General features: G+C 44.4%; 1 protein-coding gene across 1 annotated transcript; it reads left to right on the forward strand.

Annotated features, from left to right (window-relative positions):
• The first annotated feature begins 1185 nt into the window (after positions 1 to 1185).
• LOC133896958 (serine/threonine-protein phosphatase 7 long form homolog) lies at positions 1186 to 2431 on the forward strand. Its single transcript, XM_062337577.1, has 3 exons — positions 1186 to 1368; positions 1444 to 1773; positions 2299 to 2431. The coding sequence occupies exons 1-3, from the start codon at positions 1256 to 1258 to the stop codon at positions 2429 to 2431; spliced, it is 576 nt and encodes a 191-aa protein (XP_062193561.1). The 5' UTR covers positions 1186 to 1255.
• Positions 2432 to 13388: the final 10957 nt, after the last annotated feature.

The following is a 13388-nucleotide window of genomic DNA, read 5'->3' on the forward strand; positions in this document are numbered from 1 at the left end:
TGGCAACCCGTGATGTTTGGCACGGCCCGAGGAGAGGTGAATAAATGGAGTTCGTCAGAGAAGAGAGTAGCAGCAGAGTAGAGAAGGGAGCAGCACAGCAGAAAAGGGAGTAGCAGCAGCTCAAGTATAGAAAGCAGCAGAAGAGGAGCAACGCGATCAGCAACAGCGGCAGTTTAATACTTCGAGAGCACTCACTTTCATACCGGTTAGTTATTAGATTACCTATTTAATACTTAGGTTAGTAATAGTATTTAGAGTAATTAGCTTATTTGGTTAGTCTGATTCGAAGTAGATTAGTTCTTTCAGAAGTAGATTGTGATTGTTTAATCCGTTCAATTACATTTATTTAATTATATTAATTTATTTAATTAGAGTACTTAGATTATACAAATTAGATTATTTAATTACGTTATTATATTACTTAGATTATTAAATTAGAGTACTTAGTTTATTTAATTAGAGTACTTAGGTTATACAAATTAGATTATTTAATTACGTTATTAGATTACTTAGATTATTTAATTAGAGTACTTAGTTTATTTAATTAGAGTACTTAGGTTATACAAATTAGATTATTTAATTATGTTATTAGATTATTTAATTAGAGTACTTACTTTATTTAATTAGAGTACTTAGATTATTCTCATTAGATTATTTAATTACGTTATTACTTAGATTATTTAATTAGGGTACTTAGTTTATTTAATTAGAGTACTGAGATTATACAAATTAGATTATTTAATTACGTTATTATATTACTTAGATTATTTAATAAGAGTACTTACTTTATTTAATTAGAGTACTTAGATTATTCTAATCTGTTGTTCACCTATTTGTTGAACTATGAAGCCTTAAATCATTATCATAGCTCATGGTGGTCTTTTCGAGCTTCTTCAGCAGCGGTACGACGAGAACCATAGGGGAAGGATGATATTCACGGGACAACAGGTACCACGTTTATATGTGCTATTTCATTGCTATGAGAATTTTGAACTAACGCTGTACATGTATTGGATAACTCATGCAGTTGAGTCCGTTATGAGCCCGGAGTGTGCACAAGATTAAGGAGTTGGACCCTCGATTCCACGAGCCACTCGCACGGGCGGGACTACTACCTTTCGCTCTCATGATGGCCGGAGCTCCCATGGAGGTCGGTGGTAGGACACCTCTCCCGGCAATTGATGAGGCACTACTCACAGGTCTCGTCGACCGCTAGCGTCCTGAGACGCACACTTTCCACTTTCCTTTTGGTGAGATGGCAGTAACACTGCGGGACGTGGCCATGCTGACCGGGCTGCCAATCAGGGGTGCCCCGTTAATAGTTTCACGACCCGCAAGGAAGCAGTGGAAGGGTTATGTTGCAGATAGGTAATTATTTGTTATGTAATGCACTTAAAATATTACAGTGCTATTAAAGCGTCATTGACCATATGTATCTTATAGGTTTGGTGTGCAATACGACGGGAAGGATGCTGGCCTCTCCATGTCCTGGGTTCATGGGCTGACACAGTTCGGTCCATGCCCACTGGATGCGGACGAGAATACACTTATGCAACACTATGAGGTGTACTTATACGTTCTGCTCGGAGGCATCATGTTCTGCAACACGGCAGGCAATTATGTCGTCCCACATATTGTATGGTTAGCAGCCCACCTCGCGTCACATCCTTATGAGCCTACATCTTACAGTTGGGGATCTACAGTGTTGGCTGCAACCTACAGAGGATTGTGTGATGCAACCCAGCGAACAAAGAGGAAGGCAACCATTATAGGGTGCTTACATCTCTTACAGTTATGGAGTTGGGAGTACCTCCCGGTTTCCAGACCTTGGGTGCTCAAGTGCTACTACCCAGTTCACATCTCTGATGGCATTGCAGATGACATAAGGCCAACGATGGGGTATCGGTGGATTCATGCCAGGCTAAGATGGAGTCAGCAGCAAGACCATGGTAACTACTCCAGGGTGATAAGTGACCTGGACATCCTTAGCGCTAATTTAGTGGATTGGGATCCATGGCGTATGGCACGAGTAAAAGAAATTGCAGATGGTGGACTCCTGGCATCCTCTTGTAGCCGTGACGCAGACTTATGGTTGACCACATGCTTCTTGTTGTACATGAACTGCGTGGAAGTATATTCTCCAGAACGTGTATAGAGGCAGTTCGGGTACCGACAGGTGGTGCCTGTTCCAGCACCACGAGACGCCGGACAGGCGCACGAGTAAGTGTGTTATTGTATGTTGCCTTAGTACATTGGTTATCCATGTTAACAAATTATAACTGTTTATGTCACGTACAGGTGGAGCTCAAAGGGGGGCGGAGGCACGCAGGACTGGGCATCCAAGAATGCCGAGTACATACGGAGGTGGACAGAATCAGCTGCGGTGGATGTCATCATTACTGCTAGACAATACGACGAGGCCACGTACTAGGACTACCTTGCTTGGTACCGTCCGCGCACGCGTGCCACCTTACTCAGCGGACCTGTACAGCCGGGCCCCAGACCCTTCCCCGAGGATCGTGCCCGCCTACTTCATGTTGTGGTAAGTGATGCGTTACTTATATTGGTTTTCTTTGAAAAACCTCTGTATTACTGACATGTCCCTCATCTTATACAGACTGAAGAGGCGTATGAGATGCATACGCAAGCGGATCAACCTTTTGGGGAACCAAGCAGGTCATCATCGCAGAGGGATCGTAACCCTCTCCGGGAGTACATGAGGACAAGAGAATCTCGCTTCCTAAACTCTATACGTGGTCTAGGTGGGTGTGCCTCGCAATGGAGGGGGTACGACCAACATGCCATGGACCCGTCTCGTGCCTCCCACAGCAGGCGGTCCTCCCACAGCAGGCGGTCATCCAGTGCTCGTGAGGAACCCGTCCGGTCAGAATCACGACATACATCTTCAGCTTCGGCGCGTCATGTCTCATGTTCCGGTGCTAAGGCCGAGGAGTGCACGCAGCCTCCTGCGCCCGAGCAGGTTACGCTGGGTTCACTAGCACCTCCGGCTACGATGACACCTCCGGCTGCAGCATCTACTCATCAGGAGGACGTCGTTGACTACACGCAGCAGACCCCTTGCTGGAGCGACCCTAATGCTTTTGACTGGGGTGCTGCAATGCATGCGACCGCCACCTTCACTGATCTACTCGGCGGACAGTCCTCCCATGATCTCAATGAACCTGGAAGTTCACATTGGTACCAGCAGGGCGAGCCTTCGGCACACTGGACTCCATCGGAGCACGTTCTAGGGCCGTCCACACTTCCGCACGAGGATCCTTCGGCATGGTACATGAAGAGCCGAGTAAGAGGGGCGGGATACACGTTCGGTGGGGTTTCCACAGGGCAGGCAGATGATGATGAAGACGACCAAGGGCACGCCAGGCAGGGGCCTGCGCAGGCTGCTGGGATGAGAGCCACACACCCGCCAGACGCTTACACGCCTGGAGATTGTGTGAGGCATCGTCGCCGTTGAGTAGCCAGGACAATTTGTCATGACACATGTATTATTGATTTTAATGTCGAGGTCATCCCTATTATGTCTTATTCACTGTATTGTTAATTTAAGAAATTCTCAGTACAGAGGAAACAATAGTAGTTGTAAAGCATAAGTAGCATGGAACCCGGTACAGAGGTTACACATAAAGAGCGAACAACAACAAACATTATCATGTACGATACGCCTAAAGAACATAATAACATGCCTTAAGGGAATAAAATATATAGGGTTACAATAGATGCTTAGGGCGAAGGAAAGTGGCGACGCAAATTAGCGTAAGAATGCTAGGTGCGATGGTCAAAGCTATCCGGGTAAGATGGTTGTCGTCTCCGAGGTGGTTCTGGGAAGTTGTAAAAATAAGTACGAGCAAATCCATCATCATTTTCAGGGTCATCGGTGTCCTCCGGAGATGGAAGCCTCGGAGGGTGGGGTCATTGTGGCATGAAATCGTCGTCGTCGTCATCAACTTGAGGTTTCTCCGAGGTGGTACCATGTCCTATTTCCCTATCAGTTGTATGGCATCTCGATGTTGTGCGTGAACGTCCTCTTGCAGTGTTCCTAGAACTTTCTCCTGTATTTCTGTTCGAACGTCTAGGCATGGGGGGCATGAAATCGTCATCGTCTTCGTCCTCATCATTATCTGGATGATTCGTAGAGGTCGCCTCTGTATCCCTTTGATTCGCTGACTGTCGTCGTCTTCTACGCGAACCAGGCATCACACCCCCGCCGAAGAGCATATACATCGTGAAGAAGTGTGAGATTTCTTTGTTGATCAACTGTTCGTCTTCCGGGAAAGCCTGACGCAGAAGAGGACCGTTCGAATCAATGGAAATAAGATAAGTAGGGTGACCAAATGTTTATATGACATACCTGAATATGGGATGCATACTGGTCCGGCGACATTACTATCGTTCTTTGCCTCCTAGAGAAACCTATCACAGAAGGATGGTCGGCCAGTTCGCGGACCCTCAGATACATTTGACGCCGGTGATACAAGAGGGCCCTAAGGTCCTCGGTGGTTACACATTGGAGCGGCGCGGTTAACCTAGAACATATGGGTCTTGCATGCAATTTCGTCACGGCTTGGATTATGTTGTTCTCCTTTAATGGATCATCGTTTCCTTCGCGCACGACCTGTAAGGAGGCATTAAGTGCTATAGCGATCGTTGCAGGTGTCCATGGAAAGCCTGTACTAGAGGATCCCGCCATAGATTTCTTGCTCACTGACTACCTACGCTCTGTCTCTGCATCAAAACACGGATCCATGAATATTTAAGAAACACGAAATAAATAAATAAAATTACATTTACAATACAATGGTCACTTCTTGTCTAAAGGGGTACAGTGCAAACCACATAATGCACAATAAGTAGTACAACTAACAGATGAATAACATTTTACAATACAAAGTCTCTAAGACAGTTCAGTTTGACAGTGTGCTGATAGTTTACTGACGGGTCGGGCAAGTCCTACTGTCATGTCCAGGTTGTTTGCAAAGTTTGCACCTGCGAAGGCCATCAACAGCATCTGCTTCATCCATGTCACCTTGCAGCCTCGTAGATCTAAGCCTTCCAGGATCTGTGCGTCGTGCTCGTGGATAAGGTACCCACTTAGGGCCCTCGATCGATTTGTAGTTGGTTCCGATGTTAAAGGACCGCATCTTTGGAAGCCATGTGCTCCTCAATGCATCGATCGTGAAGTACGGTGATACGTACTGTGATCCGTCATTGCCACCTATGTCCCTGCAAGCGGCTAAGATATGCGAGCACGGGATATGGTGCAGTTTTGGCTTATTGCATGTGCACTTCACCTCGTTAGGTCCAAGTTGACATTGCTGCACGGTGTCCCCGGCGCTATACCCTGAAGCATACCTACGGCGGCACATGACCTCAAAGTCATTGTTGGCCAAGTTGTAGATCCTCGACCGATGAAAGTGTGCCTTGCTCCTCCTTCTTGATATGATTTGCTCCACCTTAGGTGCAAACCGTGTGCTGCACTTCATAGCAACATTACCACGGTCTCGAAAGTAGTCCGCCGTTCTGTAGAATGTGAGCTCAATAATGGCACACAACGGGAGGCCCCGTACTCCCTTTAGGACATTGTTAAACGCCTCCGCTATGTTCGTTGTCATGATGGAGTACCTAACATGGGATACAATAATTTTAGAATGGCTATTTGCATAAGAATCGGTACAATATGATCATTACAATTCTATGCGTTAACCTGGCACCATGAGTGTCATGGATAAGGGCCCAACGCTCCGCCGACTTCCCCGCTATCCATTGGCTAAATGTACCACGTGAACGACAAACGATAGTTTGGCCCCCAACCATTTGCGCCCGCAGTTGATCCTCCCCTGCTTGCTGGTCTGCCATCATCTTGCGAGTGGTCTCATTTAACTCTCTCCATATCTCGTTGAACTTCGCCTGCTGGTTCTGAAGACATAGCCCTTTGAATCTCTTTACAAGCGACTTGCTGCGGTACCTTGTGTACAGGTTCGCGCCCAAGTGTCGCATGCACCATCTTCTCTCCACATCAGGCCATGCAATGGAGCAGTTTGTGCTATCATGCAGCACGTCCAACGTATGCAGAAGACCCTTGTTGCGATCTGAGATGACGCAAACTCGTTCCCTATTTCCCACGACACGTGTCCTTACCAAGGTGAGGAACCACAGCCAACTATCATTGTTTTCACTCTCAACCATTGCAAAGGCGAGAGGAATGATCTGATTATTTGCATCCGCCGCCATTGCTGTCATAAGGGTACCATGGAACTTGCCGCTTAGAAATGTGGCATCCACGCATACAACCGGCCTACAATGCCTGAATGCTTCGATGCATTGTCCAAAGGACCAGAATAACCTAATGAAGTATCGGTCAGTGGTGCTATATGACCCATCATCTAGCCTGATCGGCTCATCCGCCATGGCCCACTGAGTCCCTGGATTCGTCATGGCAATCTTCTGCAGCAGTCTCAGAGTATTGTTGTATGACTCTTCGAAGCTTCCAAACAGCATCTTCAACGCCTTCTGCTTCGCTCGCCATGCGGTGTGGTAATTGATAAGCATGCCAGTCTTAGTGTGCACCTCCCCCATAATCGATTTTGGCGACAAACAAATTTCTGTGCCAATAAGCGTGATGAGGAGTTGGGCTACGAACCTCGCATCAACGGCGTGGCTCACATTCCTAATAGCCTCTTCGCTGCATGTATGTGGGGTGTGTCTACTGATCACAAAATAGTTCTCATATTTCGGCTGATGTGCTCGTACGAAGTAAGGGCAATTCGGGTGCTTCGTACACCTGACCTCATACTCCGTAGGGTTAGACCGGGTGCACTTGTGGTCCCTTCTTGTTATTACAGCATAGTTGCTAATAAAGTGGATGACCTCCCCTCTGTTACGAAACTGTTGCCCGACCTGAATGTCGCTATTCTGGTATCCCCAGTTAGATAAGGTGTTATACTCAACGACGACACACTCCAGGAGCCCAGTACCACGAAAGTACTGGATCGCCAAGACCGGGTCATCATTGTCAGCAGCTTCTTCATCCCCGCTACCACCGTCTTCATTATCCATGCATCCTGCATCGACCTCACAAGGGTCCACTCTACCTCCCTCTCTATTGGAACTGCCCTCCCCGACATGCCCTCCATCCTCTTCATGCATCACCTGTTGGCCTGAGCCTTCCACAGTGGTCACTGCATCACCTTGCACCAGTCGTGACACTATGTTTACGTACACCGCCATATCAAAGTTCTCCTCCAATGCCTTGCGTGAGTACAAAGCCCATGCGTTGTTCCTACTCATCTCGAACAACGTATGGACAACGACCGAGCTATTTGGAACAAGCCGCGGCCGTACACCCTCTAAGACAACAATATGGGACTGCTGGTTCACACGCAAAAGGCGCATAATATGTGATTTCAGGCCATCTAGATCAATAGGTACCTCAACCGAACTCTCTATGTGCTGGCAGTTCTGAATTGTTACAAGTCTCCCGTGCAAAACTGTGGGACGTTCTCCATAATAAATATGAAAAATCATACCGTATCTCCTAAATAAATATACATGTAATAAATAATAAGTACAAAAATAATACTAATTAAATAGTGCAATATACAACTAATATGCATCTTTGTTGCTACTGGACACTATCTTCTACGGTTCTACCAAACCTAAGTGATTAAACTAATTAATCAAGTTAATTAATTAATTATATTACTTTAATAAAACTAATTACCTAGATTAAATCATGTAAATTCATGTTACTATATTAAGTAAAGAATCTAATCACACTTACTAATAAAAATTATATAACCCAACTAAATCATTAATTTAAATACTCTAATTTACCAAAATAATATAATTAATCAAATGTACTTGAATGAATTTAACAATATACTGACGAAAGGACTAATACACTTCTGAACGAACTAAGAAAAATCTAATTACAATTACTAATTAACTACGTAATCTAAAAACTTACCTTAAGGAAATTGAGCGCGGCTGCTGCTCGCGTCGATCCTCTCCGGCTGCCCCCTCTGCTCGAGCTACTTCTCCTAGCGTTGCTCCGCTGCTGCTCTCTTCTTTCCACTGCTGCTCTCTTTTCTTCTCCCTTCTCTCCACTGCTGCTCTCTTCTCTTCTCCCTTCTCTCCTTTGCTGCTCTCTTCTCTTCTCCCTTCTCTCCTTTGCTGCTCTCTTCTCTTCTCCCTTCTCTACTCTGCTGCTACTCTCTTCTCTGACGAACTCCATTTATTCACCTCTCATCGGGCCGTGCCAAACATCACGGGTTGCCAAAATCATGCATGCATCTGGCCACGGGTTGCAAAAAATGGTGAAAATGATTGATGTGACGCGAAAATGATTGATGGGACACGGGAAAAAGGGGATGGGATGGGTGGCCGGCTGTATTCGGCAACTGAGGTGCCGAATACGGCCCACACGGTGAGCCCGGGGTGCTTTCGGATTTTCAGTTACCGAAATCCAAATTTCGGAATTTGAGGTACCGAATACGAGTGCTAGATTTGCAAATACGTCGACATGTTGTCTAATTTCACAAATACGGTCGCGTATGTTGTCTAAATTTCCAAATTTGCCCAACGTTGCCCTCTGCGTGGCTACCTAGTTGCTACCATACCAACTTTTCGTTTTTTCCCCCAAGGATGATTATAAACAACGGTCCTTGAAAACTTTGAATGCAAAACTCGTCTCACATTGAAAAGTTGAACTTCTAGACCGGGGTAATTGCTTCTTTTCGCTAAGTGAAAAACAGATAAAAGAAATATAAAATAAGTGACAGATCACTGATGATAAAAGTGACAGGTTATAATGGTTACCTGCCACTTACGAGTCATTCTAGGTCAGTCGTAGGTGATGGATCGTAGTTGTGACCCGTTTCCTATTACGACTCATAAGTGATGGGTCTTCCTAATTAGTTATTAGTGACAAATCACATCAGTGACGGGTCACAACTTGATCCATCACTAATGACTATCTCATCAGTGATGAGTCATCATAACCAGTTATTAGTGACGGGTCAAATTATGACTCATCACCAATAACTTCATTAATACATAGAGCTATCATTTCATGTGGTGCAAAAGTGCATGTACTCCTAATTTATACCATTTGTATATTTATGTGTGTATAGCAGTACAAATATATACTCATATATATGTGTATTCTATACTATTTTTCTCTATTCATCGGGGGTGTATATATAATATATAGCTTTAGGAATATATATATATATATATATATATATATATATATATATATATATATGATGCTAAAAAATATTTTTCTTTTATTTTCTATTATTTTTTCTCACCTTAACAACACTAGAATAGAAACTATTGTACAATTTTGTTCAAGTTTGATATAAGGGGTGATGGCTATGGACACAAACGCGCTTTCAAAAAATAGTGCAGAAACTTATGAGGACGACAACCCAATATTCCAAGCCATTTTTAGCCTCGAAAAACTCTCTGAACCTCACAAGGTGGGGGAGAAAATGATGTAACTTTTTCTGTAGATGTCTGTAGAGTAAAAAAACATCAAAATTAGATTTCGTATGCAAAAGTTATATTTTTTTTACTAAAAGCAATCCGGGTCAATATTTCAGAAAAAATATCTTCAACGATGGGTCATAACTGGAACCCTTCACTTATGACTTACATAAGTGACGGGTCATAGTTATAACTCATCACCTATGATCTTTGACAATGAAGGTTAAAAGGATAACATAACCAGTTTCTATCATAAGCACGTGATAGCTGAGGTGGTAAGGGAGTCATGCGCGAGGTCCTGGGCGCGGGTTCAAGTCCCACAAAATGCAAAGATCTAAATATGTTTGAAAATAATGTGGATTTGGCATATACGATGGGCTCTGTATTAGGTGGCTCTCAGTGAAAAAAATATTTTTTTTTGTCTAAAAAACTTAAAACATGTTCATGGTTATAAGTGACGGATCATAGTTACGACCTGTCACTTATGTTCAGTTATAACTGACGGGTTACTGTTACGACCCATCGCCTATGATATTTATTGGTGACAGGTCAAATTGTGACTTATCATCTATGATCATATTAGTGATGGGTCTATACCCGTCACCCATAACAACTCATCAGTGACGTATTCAGAGTGATAGGTACGAGATCCGTCACCTATGAGAGTTATTACCTGTCACCTATATCCCTTTTTTACATAGTGTTTAGGAGCGAAAAAATGATCTGGTTGCAGTCGCCAAAGGTTGAGCTGAGGCAACAGTTAATTAAAATTTGGCCATTCTCAGCATTGGCTTTCCTATGAAGTGGCAGAGCTAAGAATTAAATTAAAGTAGCTTATTTATATGTAGTAACATGAGACAAATGGACAAAAAATATAACCATAACTATTTTTTCATACAAAATCATACATGTGGGTTAGATGATTAAGGAGAGTATTCAAGTAGCCCACTCGAGTAGGGGGCATGCGGCCGTCTTCTTGCCCCTTACTCCATCCACCATGTTCTTATGATATGGGGAGGTTTTCCCTGTTAGGTCGACACTTGCCTAAATGGCTTATAGTATATTTTTTTCATATAAAATCATACATATGGGTTAGATGACTAAGGTGAGTATTCAAGGTACACACTCGAGTAGGAGGCGTGCCACTGCCTTCTTGCCCCTTGCTCCATCCACCCTGTTCTTATGGTATGGGGAGGATTTTCCTACTAGGTTGACACTTATCTAAATGACTTATAGTATAATAGGAATCAATAGTTCTAGCTTTGTTCTCAATGAAGGACTCTTGAAAAGTCTATATAAAGGAGCCAAGAGGGCTCCCATTGTACACAAAAAACATCATTGATCAATAAAGTTGAGAGGCTTTGGACTACATCTTGTGCATCGTGTTCTCCTCCTTATTCTTGTTTGAGGTTAGTGCACAGTGACGTGATATCACAACATGCTTTTTTGTACTATCATGAATTTTCATCTATGCCATAAGATGAGATCCGGAACCAAAAAGTACCTCAAAGACTACCCACTCACATATTATCACAACACCCTCTAAATTTTCCCATATATTTGGTAGTACTTTTGGTACTAGATCATATTCTGTGGTATGGATTAATATTCCTGCAGTTTTATCTGTTACATACTTTTTTTTTAAACGAACTGTTACAAACTTGTAGCAATGGGCGGGCTCTACGTAAGAAAACTAACAGGCCTAGTCAAAAAGCCCTTTTCCTTTCTCCTTATCCCCATGCTACAGTGCTCTTGGGTGACTCCAAAGGCGACGCCGTGATCCGGCGTTGATCTCGCCGAACCCTGTCTCTGGCTGCCTATCCGGCATCGGAGGTGTGGGGTTTTCGGTGGATCGATGCCGGAGATAGCTTGTAGGGTAGTTTCTAGTTGGTTTCAGTGTTTTTTTGCAGGTTAGGTCCTTTCCTCAGTGGTGCCACCGGTGACGACACCACGCGAGTTTTTGCTTCTGCGAGCTTACTCCGATGACATTGCCTTCTATGATGATGTTCTCGGTGAGAGCGGCGGAAGGGCTGGTTGCTTTTGTGTGTGTATGTGTGTTTTGCTTCTTGAGTCTTAGTTTCTCTGGTGATTTTGGCGGTGCCGATTCCATCTCCGGTGAAGTCCGACTGAGTTTAGTCTTGTTGTATCTTGCGATAGGGATGAAGCTTAGCGTTTCCCCCATGTTTGTGTTCTGTTTCCGGGCCGACAAGTTGGTTGTTGGCGCTAGCGTTTCTCTCTTCCAGGTTGTGCTTGGCGAGGCGACAGCCAAGGCACATTCAGTGGTCCAGATGCATCATGAAGTGTCCAAGGTGTTGGCTCGTGCGGCTTTTACCAATGTTAGGAGTTCCTTGTCAGCATAGCAATGGAGTTGGTTCCATTCTGGTGATCTTGCTTGGCGATGGCAACCGAAGAAAAAGACTCCAAAGGACTTGGTTGTAATTTATTCTCATAGGGTCTTTGATGTAATATGAGGATGTAATGTGTTTTCCTTCTAATATATTTTCATCCCTTTCGTAAAAGAAAAAGAAAAAAAAGAAAACTAACAGGCCTGAACGGTAATATTATATGGGCTGGATCGAGTTTCGGTTCATAAATATGATGAGAACTGGGCCGATCGACCTGAATATGCAGAGTCCTTTGTATTCTTTAATTCTTTTTCTTTCTCGAAACACAGAGCCAAGAGATAATTTTTTTAATACACAAAAGCTTTGCACGCCATTTTTTTAAAGAAAGAAAGGTCACAAATGGACCGAGAGTACGATGCGCATTAGGCCGAGTGCGATATACCAAAAATCAGGGGCGAAGTTACATAGGTCACCGAGTGTACTGGCACCAGAAATAAAAATAAAATCTCAGTTATTTGTGATTCAATTTCATCTCTTGTGCACCACTGTTGAGGGAAATTAGATCAGTACGAGGATATTGGTTGATGATTGTTATCAAAGGTATCTCTGAAGCCTTCGGCCTCCGGACTCCCAGCAGGAGGCCTGGCCCCCGAAGGCTGCGGATCCCTTCGGGCCACCCCTCCGACACGTACGTGGCCTTCCGGAGACTCGAAGCTACAGCAAGTCCCTCCAGAGCCTTCAGCCTCCGGACTCCCAGCTGGGGGCCGGGCCCCCGAGGTTGCAGACCTCTTCAGGCCACCCCTCCGGTACCCATGCGGCCTTCCGAAGGCTAAAGATGCAGCTGACATCTGGAGATAATATCAGGGAATAAAAGACATCACCTGCAGCCGACCTGACGTGAGGTGCGGACGATTAATGCCAGTGCAAGTGGTGCTTATCCTGACACCCTAGCGTAATGAAAGTTGTCCGGACACCCCCGGTAGAGTGACGCCGGGCCGCAATTGGCAACCGACTCACCCCTCAGGGGGCAGGCATCACAATAGTTACCACGGTAGATATTTATCTTCTATGTATGGTAAAAAATAGTTATCCAGGATAAGACCCGGTAATTCAGTCTGGTCCTAGATATTTGTATATTGTGATAACTTGTACATTAAGCTACGTATACCCTATGAATAAGGGTTGTAGTCATCTGGGAGGAGGGGACCCTCGGAGAAGGATTTTTCTCCTCTGATCAGATGTAGAAAATCCTCTTGTAACCAGTTGATACACACCATAAGCAAAAGCATAGGACGTAGGGCTGTTATCTGACCAGGAGGCCCGAACCTGATAAAATCTCTCGTGTTCTTAGGTCCATCACAGACACACCCCTTCTCTCGCTCTCTCCTCTCAGCTCACTGCTATCCCTAAGCTTGAGCTTCCTCGTTAGAAGAGGCTCTCGCCGTACTCTATTCGCGCAAGACATCCTCTTGTGCCAACAACAACGTATTCTAAAAAATATGCATTATCTAGACTCAGATATGTTAAAGTGTATAC

Source organism: Phragmites australis, chromosome 17 (genome assembly GCF_958298935.1).
Source record: "Phragmites australis chromosome 17, lpPhrAust1.1, whole genome shotgun sequence".
Taxonomy (NCBI): Eukaryota; Viridiplantae; Streptophyta; class Magnoliopsida; order Poales; family Poaceae; genus Phragmites; species Phragmites australis.

Coding starts and splice junctions, on each gene's coding strand:
- LOC133896958 (XM_062337577.1), top strand. CDS start 1,256: ATGGCAGTAACACTGCGGGACGTGGCCATGCTGACCGGGCTGCCAATC. Junction 1,369..1,443: donor AAGGGTTATGTTGCAGATAG/GTAATTATTTGT, acceptor TGTATCTTATAG/GTTTGGTGTGCAATACGACG. Junction 1,774..2,298: donor AGGAAGGCAACCATTATAGG/GTGCTTACATCT, acceptor TGTCACGTACAG/GTGGAGCTCAAAGGGGGGCG.